The sequence below is a fragment of the Ostrea edulis genome, chromosome 4 (genome assembly GCF_947568905.1).
Source record: "Ostrea edulis chromosome 4, xbOstEdul1.1, whole genome shotgun sequence".
NCBI classification, from domain to species: Eukaryota; Metazoa; Mollusca; class Bivalvia; order Ostreida; family Ostreidae; genus Ostrea; species Ostrea edulis.
The window spans coordinates 61,011,420-61,026,607 of NC_079167.1; the positions used below are offsets into that span (position 1 = coordinate 61,011,420).

Below are 15,188 nucleotides of genomic sequence, written 5' to 3' on the forward strand. Positions count from 1 at the left end.
AGGCAAGTCAAAAAACTTAATTTCGATGACGATGGAATTCTCGCCACGCTGTCACACGCTACACGGTCATTGAGAATGGAAATGGGATACAGTTATTAAACGTACATTTAAGAGGATCATACATGATACACATTGCATTTGAAATATTTTATATAAAGCACAGAAATAGCAATGAACTCTTAAATGAACATAACTGCCCTAAGTGAAGAAATATTATATACAAAGCACAGAAATTTCACTTTATATGGATACCGACTTCCGTCCCTACTCGGGGTTGAACTATATATATATATTTATTTATAAATATAAAACTGTTTGAATATATATATATATATATATATATATATCATAATTCAAATAATCCCCCCTTAGACAGTGGTAAATAGATAGTCATAATAACAAAGATGATGACATGCATACAGACAAAGTAACACGACCCCAAAATCTATAGGTGTCCTCCTCTTGTAAATTATTCCTGTACAAAACTTGAAAACTGTATAATAAAAACTGTTTGAGTTATCGTGTCACAAAGAAAGTGTTCATAATAACAAAGATGATGACATGCATACAGACAAAGTTACATGACCCTAAATATATAGGTGTCCTCCACTTATTGTAAATTATTTCTGTACAAAATTTGAAAACTGTACAATGAAAACTGTTTGAGTTGTCATGTCACAGAGAAAGTGTTGATGGACAGACGAACAATGCTAAAAATACTCATAAAAACAAACTTTACAGGAAAAAGTAAACAAATGGATATTATTTTTTAAAAAAACTAGTCGTGAATTCATTGTAAAGAATGAAGGTTGTGTAAAGTGTTGAAATGTCGTAAGTTTTGATGTTGCTTTGAATTTTGTTTTTTAATTTCAAATTTACTAAACGTTTTTTTTTGGATCATGCAATCCATTCTGGGTCACTGATCACATAATCGAAATTGTAAGGCACGATAGTCAAAGTTTTGCAGCTTAGTGATGTCCTATTGTTTCCCTCACTTTATTCCAGAAAACAACATCGCCATATTCATCATTAGGAAATTCAATGTAGGATTTCTTTTCCATCAGATCCATTAGTGTTAGCGGAATGTCTTCGTAACGCATGTGATCATAAATAACAAGAAACAAGACATCTTCTCCTTCTCTTGAGTAGATGCCCTCCATTCTTGCCATGTTCAGTTCGTACATACACCAGTAGGATGTGACGTAATTGCCAGATAAAATGGCAATTGTTTTTTTACTTTGTTGTACAGCCGTTAGAATGTTTTCTGCAATGTCGTAACCGGGAAGAAAATCTCGATTATGTAGACATAAACGTAATCCCGACTGTTCCTCTAACTCTGGGATGAATTTTGAAACAACGAAAGATCGGTCTTCATCGGCGTACGATATGAAGGCGTCGTATCGGTAATGATCGCTCCGCAGTGCCCGGTATCCATGAAATCTACTTTTGATCATGTAATACAGGTATCGACATTTCCAGCGGTATCTATACGCAAGTCCAAAGCATAAAACAAACAAAAATATAACAATACAGCACGTTGTGACTGCAATCAAACCTGTGAATGACTCGCAGATCTTGTCTAATTCTGAAATACGTTCTTCAATATCAGTAAAATTCATTACCACATTTGTATTGGAAATATCACGTAAACAAGTGTAATTTCTGAAATTGTCAAAAATTATTTTATTTGATACCATTCTTTGGTACATCCATCGGATAAACCCTCTTGTTTCACATGTGCATTGCAAAGAATTCCCAAATAAATTTATCCTGCTATTTGTTTTTCTTGCCAATTCATCAAAATTTTCCATCGATGATTTTGAAAAGCTGGAAATTTGATTGTAGGATAGGTCTATAGACTGTAGATGCTGTAGGTGGTCAACCAGCACGTTCCATTCTCTGATTGCATTGTTACTTAAATCAAGATGAAGAAGATTAGTAACATTTTTCAATATGATAGAAGACATCGTCGTTATTTTGTTCTGACTCATTTCAAGCCGTCGTAATTTCCTTAAGTTTTTGAAAACATCACCACGGACATGTTCAGCTGAAGCTAAGTTAGGACCTAGGTAGTTTTTATTGAGGAGTAATGTCTCTAAGTATCCGGTATTGTCAAAGAATGTGTTTGAGACATGAAGGCAAAAGTTATTTGATAAATCCAGTACCTTCAACTGATTCGTATCGAGAAATGTTCCCAACCATTGATAAAAGAAATTATTTTGAAGATATAGTGTTTCGATAGCAGTAGACTGGGTGAAAGATCTAAGATTACGTCCAAGAGCCATATTATTTAAATGCAATTCTTTTAATTTCGGCGGAAAACAAAAATGAAAAATATTTACTGGTTGTCTGTCGAAAGCCGCTGATTTAACATTATCTCTGTAGTAAGGATGATGATGTCTTTTGTCCTCTCTCTCTATGTTTTGTGAACTCCCATCATCACATAATACATCTGTTAGGTCAATGTGCTTCACATAATTGTTGTAACTAGCATCTAACTTTTCCAAACCTGCAAAGTTACATGTTTCTATCAAGTATCGACCGAATGTAAATGCATTATAGGGGCCCGAGATAAATCGTAATGTGTCTGGAAAATACTGATATAATCCATTTTCAAACCGCTCAATTCTATTTCCACCAACATGTATTTCTTGGATAGTTGTGTTCCTTAGGTACTTAATGTCGTGAATCCGAATTTGTGTGCCCATTCCAAACTTGCAGTGGATTTTCTCAAATCTAAATATTTTGATAGAGGTGAATTGCAGGTCATATGTTACGTTTTTCAGTACCTTGAAGGAAAGTCTTCTGTTTTCTGATATAATTAGTTCTTGTAATTTGTTAAGGAAAGAAAACGAACCCACATGTATATGTTTTACTCTGCAGAATGATATGTCGAGTTTGATGAGAAATCGCAAGTATTGGAAAGTTTTGTTTGAAATTAAAGGCATCTCACACGTCCCTGTTATTCCAGACACATCTAAAATGGCTAACTTTGATAAATATTTCATTTCCGAATCAAACTGAGTGTGAGGTAATCCATCAATATACAAGGCTTCTAAGTTTTGCAGATAAGACAATGCATGGGTAGGGTAGACATCATTTCTCTTTGAACAGCCTTTCAAGTCTAGAGTCTTTAGATTTCCGAGATCACGAAAAAGTTATTTTGGAAAATCCAAACTGAACTGATTTTTGGACAGGTTGAGAAATACTAACTTTTTCAATCCCCAGAAGGCATTGTCTTTGATGTTTACGATCATGTTATTTGACACATTAAGGTATTGTATATTTCTTGGTAGTTTCGCCTCTTCTGGGACGTTTTGCAGAAAGTTGAAACTCAAATCAATGACTGCAACTGACCGGTGAAAGACCGGGGATACGGACAGATGCAGAGAAGAACAATCTGCTTTTATTCCAAACTGTGAGTTCGTACACCGACATTTCTCTAGAGAAGAACACGATGGAATGGTTTCTGATACCACACCTCTTAAAAGGAAAAATACTGTCAGTATCCAGATCTTTTCTGGAAGGTTCATGTTGAAACGGTTTAAGTCTAATTTCTTGTTAGATAAAAAAAATGCTCAATAAATACTCACGACAACGGTTAGCATCGAAATGAAAATTTTCCCAACCCGAAATATGCTTCACCTGCTATCAACGATACTCTTAACACATCTTCAGTGTCTCATTAGTGTTAAATTTCGGGTGGAGTAAAATCATTATATAGCACGTAAGGTTTTTCAAGCGGGTCCATTATCATTTCCTTTATGATATCATACAATGACGATGCAAAGTTTGTAATAACTACGATATTTAAAGCCCCACCAAATTCATTCTGAAGGAAATAAAAAGAATTGTGAAGAACATGTATGCCTATAAAGAAAAATGAACATTATCAGCGAATGTGTTATATGATATTACATGCAGTTATGGAATGAATTTAAATTTGAGGCATATAATGCGATAATACCTTCCTTGGGTCAGTTTACGCTTTATAATGCCCGACGCTTGCGCTGCTTTACAGTACGTAGGTATTGACGAATCAGATGTATTCGTTGAAAGCAACTCCTTGGACTTTCATGTAGCTCAATATATTCATCAACCTCAACTCTTCCATAATAATGATGATTGTAGGAAAAGAGAGGAAATTGTTCTGGTGTTTTTCATCTGAAAAAAAATTGATATATTGGTAACATATAAAAAATTACAATATGGGCTTTAGCCGAAAAGTATCATAAGGACATTTTACAAATGTCGATGTATACAACATCAAATTGATAGCTGGACACCCCGATATATACATGCACAAAACATATAATGAAAAGTAAATACATGTATACATTGTATGAGAAGGCAAGTTTAAAATCTACACCACAATTTGATTCATCTTTAATTGTTAAATAGGAAAGTTTAAATACTAGTAACCCCCATTACAGATAGCGTTTTCCCTCCATGGTACCCATAACACGTGTTTGTATCAATGATACAAACTAACGACGCGTGTTTATATCAATGATACAAACTAAGGACACGTGTTTATATCATTGATACAAACTAATGACCTGTGCTTATAGCAATGATACAAACTAATGACGTGTGCTTATAGCAATGATACAAACAAATGACGTGTGCTTATATCAATGATACAAACTAAGGACGCGTGTTTATATCAATGATACAAACTAAGAACGCGTGTTTATATCAATGATACAAACTAATGACCTGTGCTTATAGCAATGATACAAACTAATGACCTGTGCTTATAGCAATGATACAAACTAATGACCTGTGCTTATAGCAATGATACAAACTAATGACGCGTGCTTATATCAATGATACAAACTAATGACGTGTGCTTATAGCAATGATACAAACAAATGACGTGTGCTTATATCAATGATACAAACTAATGACGCGTGCTTATATCAATGATACAAACTATGACGCGTGCTTATATCAATGATACAAACTAATGACATGTACTTATATCAATGATACAAACGTAAACAGTTAAAAACTTGCGGTGAATTACAACTGGTGTATTCTTTTTTCTTGAAATGAAAAGATGAAGATAACGAACAGTAATCAATCTCATAATTCCAATAAGGAATACAAAATTAAGATTTGGTCAAACACGGACCCCTGGACACACTGAGGTGGAATCAGGTGCCCAGGAGGAATAAACAATCCCTGTTGACCGGCCACACCTGCAGTGGGCCCTATATATTGATCAGGTAAACAGAGTAATCCACAGTCAAAATCAGAACGGCCTAACAATTGATATGAGACACGTCAGAAAGCATTTGACCTATTGGCAGGTTGTAGTGGCAAACTAGATTGTTACAACCTAAAATAGATATATAGAAACACCCAACAAATGTCTTCCAAAAACATATATTAGACAATGCAATTTATAAAGTTGACAGAACTTTGAGCGGCGAAGTTTGTTTATATTAATGTAACAAATTCATGAAAAATTATCAAGAATCATTTAGACTTATTTGTATGAGAGCTCTGATCTTGGTCGTTCGTTGTAACCTGTAAGCCTAATCATTGATTTTCAAACATTATATCCATACATTGCGCTTTTTTTGTCAATAGCATCTACCAACCAGGTGTTTGTGTATACTCCATAGTAAACTTTACATGTATAAACTCAAAGCGAGACTTATCGAACTTCTGATAAAGACGCTAGTTTTCTAAGAAGCAGGTACAGTTTCTACAGTCATCTGGCCCAGAAAGTGGATTATTTCAGTAGGAGTCCTCAAAATCTGGCATTCAAAGAAGGAATATATATATATATATATATATATATATATATATATATATATATATATATATATATCAATTAATTTGATCCAAAATTGCTTTGTATTATACGACAGGAGCGTGAGGTTGGCATAAAATTGCAAAAATACCAAAATCAATGAAAAAAATTCATAAATTCAGGGGTTTTCCTTTAAGATAACATACAGCCATGCTTCGAGCAAATTCATATTCAAATACAATTTTTTATCTTCCATTAACACACAATATATATTAATTTTATTTTGCTTGACAGATGAGCACACCTTTTCCTAAGCAATAATCTGGATGTTTATCAAGCTCTCTTTGAAAAGAAGGCATGAAAAGTCTTATATATGGCGTAACAATGCTATCAAATAAGTAACAACTTTGATTTAAGTTGAGATAGTATACTTGGCATATATTCGACTTACTTAAAACACAGATCAAGCTTTATTCAAGACACATTCAAAACAAACAGTGAAATCTTTTTGGCCTTTTTTAGTAGATAATCGTACCTTTTTCTTTAAAAAGGTAATACTTGTACCCATGGACACTCTTTGAATCGAAAGTTCTCTAAAGAGTTGAAGCATTAATTTTTCAGTGAAAGAAAAACATATTCAGTGTTTAGAACGTTTTTCTTCCGGAAAAGATCTATTTGGACTCTTGCTTGCGTGAATATATGCAAATTGGATGTGACACCTGGTATAAACCTCGTTATAGTACAATATTTTCAATTAATCCTGTCAAGGTATCGTTAATTTGAATTCATACAAATAACTCAGAATTTTTATCAGGCACTATTGCTAACACATTTTCCTTCAATAACGTCCTTAAGTTTTTGTTTACTAGATATTTACAAATAACACAGCATTTAAGCTTCTTCAACTAGAACCATTTCTTCGTCACTCGTCCAATTGGCTGTCCCTTTGCAGACGATTGTTTAATGTTGTTCTTTTTTCTTACCTTAAATTGCATATTATCAGATTATACATACGTAATGCCAACGTGTCACATGCTAATTTTCACCAGATTCTCGTTAAATGATCCTAACAAATTTGTTTGTTCAATACTGTTTCAGTTTTATGTATAAGAAATTCCTTGTACAATTGTTTGGTTATTTTGCATGTTGTTTTACGTCCCATTTGCGATTTTTTTTCACTTATGTTGAAACCTCATCAGCTTTAGGTGAAGTGCCACAAATTTTCACCTATGCATGGCACTTAAAGGGAAAGGCAACACTTACCATATTGTTGCTTTATGAATAAAGCATTACTTACTGATATCGTATACATGCATTTTAAATTATCCGCCGCGAAAAGAGCGGCCATTGAAATTTAATTCATGACGGCACACTGTCGGTTCCGGTTTATTTCATCAACAGCACTGTAAACATGATAGGTCACAAAGAGTAAAGTTTGGAGATTTAAGTCAAGAACAGATACATTTGAACCTATTCTTTCGCAAGAAGAAATTAAGAAAAGAAGGCGTTCAGTCGAGTCGCAGACCAGGCAGACGATACACCTTTCTTCACACAAATGTCTCGAACCTCAATTTGTCATTACGCAAATGATGGATTCACAGTTTACATAGTCTTTTCTTTTCAGATGACTTGGTTGGGTCAGGAATTTTGTTAAAAAAAACTTTTTTTCACATCTCCCCTTCGTATTAACTGGTTGACAGGAAGACATCAACCTATTTATTCGTAAAATCTACCACAAGCACATCATTCATGATCTAAGAATCTCATCAAAACCGGTACAGACGGTGTGACGTCAAAAGTATTGATTTTTGTGGTCTTGAATACAAAAGAGTTCCACATCCTCTACAGATGGCACGAATTTCAATTCTTACCGTTTTTAAATTAGTATTGAAGTTTATCAACATAATAGTATGACAAATTTTTATCATATAATTAATCCTATCATTTATCATGTAAAATGTTTTTGGATTGCCTTTCCCTTTAAAGCCGTAGCAATGACGGTATTCTATCATGCAAAAACCTACCGTTGTACCATACCTCGGTTTTTAAATTTTACCTGAATGACCCATGGCTCTCACCTTTCATGCCAGGTGCTTATCAAAGGAACAGTGCAGCTGTCCAAAGCCTAATCCGGGTCATGCACGCCACCTTCATAATGGCGTAGGCAAGATTTTATTTTACATCGAGTTAGCACACACATGCACGCATATGTGTTTGTAATTAAGGAACTACCTGTATTGGTTTAAATGCGTTGGGCTACATAGTCAAATAAGCACATATTCAAGATTTGTTGGAAAATAGCACGTGGTATGCTAAAAACACAGTAACATGGTCAGTACTCGGCTCCTTTCCGGAAGAATACAGGTCGTAATTTGAAAATATTTTTACATCTCTACAACCGTGGTGTTTTAAGAATATTTAATAGAGGTTTTATATTTCATTTTATTGAGAGAAAATCATAGCATTGATATCTTTTAATTATAATTAATATTTAACATAAAATATAAAGCATATGTACTGCACCCTTAATAAATCTATACGAATTCAGTTATTTTGAAATAGTTTTCGCTTTTTAATAAATCAATTTTCGGCCTGTAACGGGCGACCTTTCCCAACAACAAATTAACTAAAATTTAGAAATTCATTTCAAAATTAAGGATTATCTCCCTCATGCATAGCTCTTATCCTTAGACGATTTTGACTCCATTTTTTGGCACTCTGTTTTTCCCTAAAATTGCTCTTAGGGCCTACAAGTTTACTGTTATTTCGGATATCAAAACTTTCGGCTTGAGCACCACTGAAGAGACATTTGGCATATATATATATAGACTTTGTCGAAATGCGCATCTGGTGCATCAAAATTTGTACCGTATAAGTTTTACATACAGTGGCCAAAATCATCTCTATTTCTTTATTGACTAATAAAATCAAGGCTGGATCTTTGTTTCAAAGTAATCGCATGTCTGATATTTAAGCATACAATCTCATATTTAGACATACTTTGCTAGAACATGTTTCAGGGTTTTTTGTCTGTTGATGAAAAACTATTTGTTGTATTGAACGATTTTATTTCGTTGTACAATAGAAAAGGAATACCGTATGAAAGATTAGTTAATTTTCCATCCTGAGAAACAAGACCTGCCGTGCGTGTTACTTCGAATACTTCCTTGCACAGCGTAGCTTGAATGGGTTCTCACATACACATCTTGACCTTTGTTGATATATGCAACGACAGTTCCAGTTGACTGATTATCGTCTTCAAGGTGAGCGCGCAAGAATGCACTTCCATAAATAGTACCATCAATGACCAATTCCGTAGAAAAACTTTCCGCCGTTGAGTCTCCATAGTGGTAAGATCGGACTGTCCAAGTAAAAACATAGTAACCGGATTCCGGAGCCACGAAGACGCCAGAACTTGAATGATAGCTATTGCCTTGGTTGGTTTTCACTACGTCATATTTCAAAGTTTCCGATAATCCGAGAGAATTGACATCAGTGGAAAGATACGCATAAAAGGCTATGACGTTTTCATCTGTCTGTGTAGATGGTGTTGGCTGATAGAGGAGTCGTTCTGTTGAACATAAATATACATTTTCTCCTTAGGGCAATTCCACCTATCTAGAATTATTGGTTCAATTTTATGTTTGAATGTTATTTCTTCACATAATAAATCTTATTTTAAAAGAAATACAAATGATAGAATAAGTATGTTGCGGTATTAATAATTTTTCATATAAATTACATTTTTGTAGCACGCATATACATGTACCTGTTATCAACGTCATAAAATTGCAATTTTCTTTAAACAGCATTACCAAATTTCACAAAAACTGGTTATAACGATATAATAGTATTCATAACAATTTCATGAAACTGTTTTTTTAAAACAATATACAAAACCTTTGCGAAAAATAAAGGAAATTTATCGCATAATGGACTTGATATATAATTTAATGAAAACAGTTATTGCCCTTGGATTTAATATTTTGAAACATATAATTCATTATTCATACATAACCTAGAATTTTGAAATATTTTATGGTTATCAAGATTTTTTACAATAGCTATTGAAAAAGACTCCAACAAAATTTATGTGCCTGTCATACATGGATCTTATCAAATCAGTGACTTTGCAAAATCTGTTGACGTCACAGGAGGGTGGAATTACTTTAATCGCAAATTTTGCTAAGGATAAAATCATAAATGGAAACTTTAGTAAAGTTTTTAACATGGGGTGCATTTCGACAGAGATCTTTGAAAATGGCTCACCCTTTCGAAAGATACCCGTAGTATTTCCATCAGCCTTTGATTTGCGGTCTTCGGTTAGAGCTGCTGACCTGCTTGTCCTGAAATGGTTCCCATTCGATTTCGAGAAAACTGTTTGCTTTGCGGTCTCGTTATCAAAGACTTTGTATGATTTGTAATTACTTTCATCCTTTAGCCCCATGCGTCGTAACAATCGACCTTGTTGTTGGACAGTCCTTTGGAGAATGCCAATGTACTTGCTTTGTAAATGAACAGTACTTGTCAGGTCTTCTAAACGTTTTCGAAATTCGGAAAATTCTTCATTTTCATCAGTATGAAGTGCTTCAGTGTGCACCACTTGCGCAAGTAAAATGATCCCCAAAAAGAACCAAGGAAATGCGTAATAGTTCAATTCCATTTCTTAATATTTTCGACGAAACGGCAACTGGTGACAATGTATGTATACTTGTACATATATTGCCGATTTCACCTGGTTTTTCTTATCATTTCTACCAATGAATGAACTATGATCTTTGTGATAAAAACGTGGTATCCTAATCTTTTACTATAAAGGTTTTGTAGGGAATCAATATATCCTTGTTCTCTGACAATGCTTTATGTAAGACGTGTTGCTCCAGGGACCGCCTATGTAGAGTATGTAGTGTACATATAATTTAAGTTGGTTATATAGATATCCTTAATTGGAAGAGGAAAAACATTCGGAATCCTTTGATGGTGAAAGTCTGAAGGAAATTTTGCAAACTGTACATTTCTATTATTTCTACATACATTACTGATTACAAATTGGAGGTAAAATTGGTGTCCTATGTGCTTATCAATAAGCCAGAGTGCATTCAATTTGTTCTCTTTGCATTTAGCTGTTTCAAATATTTATTTATTATAATTAGCCAGAATTAATCTCTATATACCGGTCATGGAAGCCTCTTCCCGTGAGGATCCGGGTTAGAATAAGTCCTCAGTACCCTTTGCTTGTCGTAAGTATAAAGAGGCGACTAAATGGGGCGGTCCTTCGGATGAGACCGCAAATAACGAAGCCCCGTGTCACAGCAGGCGTGGCACGATAAAGATCCCTCCCTGCTCAAAGGCCGTAAGCGCTGAGCATAGGTCTAAATTTTGCAACCCTTCACTGGCAATGGTGACGTCTACATATGAGTGAAAAATTCTTGAGAGGGACATTAAACAATATACAATCAATCAATAAACATTTTTCATCATGGATACCGATCATCAAAATATAAGCTTTAATCAAATGGTTCCTCTTATGGGAAAATCGAAGCTTTAGTTCTTGTTTAGCGAGCAGAGGACTCTCATGTAAAGAGGTCAAGAGCAAGTGATCAAGAGCAAGCAATGGTAGCTCTTGTGTTTCCAGCACAAACAATGAAGATGTCAGTTTACCAACAATACACAGTCACCCAACGTTTTAAATAGCTATAATAAAAATTGTCTTCTTATAGATAAACCATTCGCAAGGAATATCACGCCGCCATTTTCTTTTTCTTTTTGATCAGCTGCTTCGCTTGCAACCTTCGGCGAAAAGTTCGATATGATATGATAATTAGACCCCTGCCGTTTAGAAGCAACTCTGTCAAGGTCATATACCTCTCGCATCGTCATGGTGAACTGGAATAAAAGTCTATTTTTCGGCTATGATTAACCGTCAAACATCATCTACTGCTTCTCAAGTGCGACAAATCGGTAAAAAAAAAAAGGGGGGGGGGGCGGAAGTTGACATATACAGTGTATCTTGTGAATGATTTGTTTGTAAGAAGACAATTTTTATTATAGATATTTAAAACGTTGGGGGACTGTGTATTGTTTGTAAATTGACATCTTCATTGTATGTGCTGGAAACGCAAGAGCTACCATTGCTTGCTTTTGACACCTGTACGTGAGAGACCTCTGCTCGCTAAACAAGAACGCAAAGCTTCGATTTTCCTATTAGATTGATTGATTGATTGATTACGGTATTACACCGTTTTGGCAATATTTCGGCCATTTTACGGCCATTTTCCAATTAAGCTGATATTTTGATGATCGGTATCATATTTTGATTCTCGTGATGAAGGATGATGTCCCAAAGAAGAACGCTTCAAAGTTTATATCAAGATGAAGATTCAACGTAGCATTTCTTAAAAATTACTCACTTTTAATTGTTTTCAGAAACAAAAAACCTTAAACTAAATATAGCGATAAATTTCTCGGGACAACGCTTATAAACCCATTCGGCAAATTCTTGTATACCCACATCTAACCTAGGATATATGACGTTAATGGAGATGTATAGCTACGCCTACATTTATAATGCGGTCGTCTATTTACTCTCCCGGAAAAACTATGCTTTTAGATAGTAGTGAATAAAAATGTCTTTTAATAAAAATGAATTTATCGAGTTTGCCTTAGAAAACTGCCCTTTATTTCGAGAAAAAACCCATAATTCTCAAAGAGAAACAGTGCGATTTACTGAGAGTAAGGTATTTCTCCCCTTTTGGGCCTCTAGCTGTTTTAAAAATTTATGGATTGATTTATGTAAGATTAACCATTTTCTCGCAGTTTATCAGGGTCTCTGTCCAAGCGATGTTTGAAAAGGTGACTGGGTGTGTTTTTTAAGGTAAAGTTCTTGCTCCAACAAAAAATTTATCCACGTCTTTTTTCTCGTACCTTCCTTCGAAAAATTGAAAAATACTCAGTCTAAATCCTTTCTACCGACAACTAGTACACCCGAGCACGGCACAAAACATCTTAATGCATTATTATTTACAAGCCGTTAACGTGACAATTGGTTTTTTGTCGATTAAATCTAATCTGTTTATGAAATGGCTAATAGATGTTTTCAAACCCGAGGGCGCATATGACGTCACACAAAATGGCGCGTAAACTAGCGAAAGAAAATATGCATATCGCAAGATTTGAATTTCATCGCTTTCAAACTCGAAAACTACGCAAAATATTTCATTTAAAACACATTTAAAGTAGTTTTAGACATAAAAAGAGTTAATTTTGTTGAAAAAATGAAAAAGTTTAGAAACATGCGTTGTGTCCTTTAACGCCCGTGAACAAAAGATGCCCATCTCGTGAAATTATTCGTGTGTTATCACATGGTCAAGAAAGGAGAAGGTACACTAATTCTATGACCTAATACTATAAAGGGTGTGTACTTTCTATATATAGTAATTATATCCATGTAATGTATTACGTATATTTTTTGTGATATGAAGTAGCAAAGTTGGCATGTTTTTCGGGTGCAAGTCTTCTATCTGTGACTGCATGGTGACGTTTTCTCAATTCTTATACAGAAAAAAATATCATCAAGGTGATCAGCACGGGACGAGGAAATTCGACTTAATTTTATTTGGAACCTTGTATTTCACCTGTACAGTATCAGATATATCATTGTTCTGTCAAATGATGATAGCAATCATGTAATGACACCGCTTATTTTATAGCGGTGCACAGAGTAAACAAACTGAGCTGACAACCCGCAACATTATTTAGCTGCAATAATGTAACCCTCTCCAATTTTTGTTTTACTTTGAAGTTTTTGTGAAAGGGCTACAACATGTACAATTTACGGAAGCATATTAGGGCCGCAGCAGTACCTTTTTTTTTTAGTTTGTTATAACAAATTAGTAATTTTATTATAACAGATTAATAATTTGTTATAACAGATTATTAATTTGTTATAACAAATTACTAATCTGTTATAAGAAATTACTAATCTGTTATAGCAAATTACCAATCTGTTATAACAAATTACCAATCTGTTATAACAAATTACCAATCTGTTATAACAAATTAATTTGTTATTTCAAATTGCTAATTTGTTATAACAGATTATCAATTTGTTATTTCAAGTTACTAAATTGCTATTTAAAATCATTAATTTAACAAGAGGTCCACATGCTTTATTGGTAACCTGAGCATTAGTTAAAAGTATCACTACTGCAAACGGCTATGAAATCGATACTAATTTTCCTGGTTGCATATCTAAGCTACATATATACAGTGTATATATATATAATTTCTTATTCATATTATATTTAGCTTTTGCAGATTTATTAAATTAATAATCTGTTATAACAAATTAATAATCTGTTATAACAAATTACTAATCTGTTATAACATATTACTAATCTGTTATAACAAATTACTAATCTGATATAACAAATTAGTAATTATTAATCTGTTATAACAAATTAGTAATTTGTTATAACAAATTAATAATCTGTTATAACAAATTAGTAATTTGTTATAACAAACTAAAAAAAGATACTGCTGCGGCCCTAATATGCTTCCGTAACAATTCCATAGGATCTTCGAAATGGTGCAAAATATTTAGGATGGGTTGCACAACGTGCAAACGGCCTATAAAATGGTGAATGACGGGCGGGCAGGCGAGAGGTTTGGCGGTCGGGCATCCCTGTAATAGGGTTCCTACTTTGTTTAATCATCTCCTCTCACATCTCTAACTTGAAGTTCCTCAAAACGTTGTACATTTTTTATGGACACACTGAAGATGTGCAGTGATCAGCTATTTTTCGAAAAATTTACCTGTAGTTGAACTTTGTCATTTTTAAGCATGTATTGAATACACGGTACCTAGTTGTGCATGTGTCTTTTTGGAAGTGATCGGACATTCCTTGAAAAAGTTGCATGTACACGATGTAGTTGAACTTTGTAATTTTTAATCATGGTACCTACTTTGTGTAACCAACTCCTCTCACAGGTTTTACTTATCATTTTTCAGACCTTGTATATTATAGAAACATTAAAGGCATACTTGTGACATTTTGAAAGTGCTTCTGTTTTTAAAAAAAAAAATCTACATTTGATATATCATTTTCCAGTATGTTTTGAACTGCTGTCTCTATAATAGGTAACATATTTTAAAGCAACCCGGGCCATTTCCGTTCTTGAATCGATTTTTATGAATAATCTATAATAAGCTATGTCTCTAATGTTGTTTACACTAAACAGAGTACCAACTTTGCGCTTGGGCATGTCAAATAAGAGTTTTTCACTAAATATGTAAAAGGTGCAACCGAGTTAGAATAGGTTCTCATTATCCTTTGCTTGTCGTAAGAGGCGACTAAATGGGACAGTCTTTCGGATGAGACTACAAAAAACCGAGGCTGTGTGTTGCAGCAGAATCTGTCGCTCA

At 34.1% G+C, this 15,188-nt stretch overlaps 2 protein-coding genes across 2 annotated transcripts; both read right to left on the reverse strand.

Moving 5' to 3' along the window:
- Nucleotides 1–372: 372 nt before the first annotated feature.
- On the reverse strand, nucleotides 373–3,008 carry LOC130053820 (toll-like receptor 4). Its single transcript, XM_056161419.1, has 2 exons — nucleotides 2,510–3,008; nucleotides 373–1,597 (listed from the first exon to the last, which is right to left on the reverse strand). The coding sequence occupies exons 1-2, from the start codon at nucleotides 3,006–3,008 to the stop codon at nucleotides 969–971; spliced, it is 1,128 nt and encodes a 375-aa protein (XP_056017394.1). The 3' UTR covers nucleotides 373–968.
- A 5,803-nt stretch (nucleotides 3,009–8,811) lies between these two features.
- On the reverse strand, nucleotides 8,812–10,530 carry LOC130054232 (uncharacterized). Its single transcript, XM_056163259.1, has 2 exons — nucleotides 10,034–10,530; nucleotides 8,812–9,335 (listed from the first exon to the last, which is right to left on the reverse strand). Exons 1-2 carry the CDS (start codon nucleotides 10,425–10,427, stop codon nucleotides 8,872–8,874), a joined length of 858 nt encoding a protein of 285 aa, XP_056019234.1. The 5' UTR covers nucleotides 10,428–10,530; the 3' UTR covers nucleotides 8,812–8,871.
- Between the last annotated feature and the right edge of the window lie 4,658 nt (nucleotides 10,531–15,188).

Excerpts from the sequence above, each read along its gene's own strand:
- LOC130053820 (XM_056161419.1), bottom strand. The coding sequence starts at position 3,008 with ATGAAATATTTATCAAAGTTAGCCATTTTAGATGTGTCTGGAATAACA. Across the intron at positions 1,598-2,509 it reads AGAAACATGTAACTTTGCAG|AACGTATTTCAGAATTAGAC; the intron begins GTTTGGAAAAGT and ends CTGATATTGAAG.
- LOC130054232 (XM_056163259.1), bottom strand. The coding sequence starts at position 10,427 with ATGGAATTGAACTATTACGCATTTCCTTGGTTCTTTTTGGGGATCATT. Across the intron at positions 9,336-10,033 it reads TACGGGTATCTTTCGAAAGG|AACGACTCCTCTATCAGCCA; the intron begins GTGAGCCATTTT and ends TATGTTCAACAG.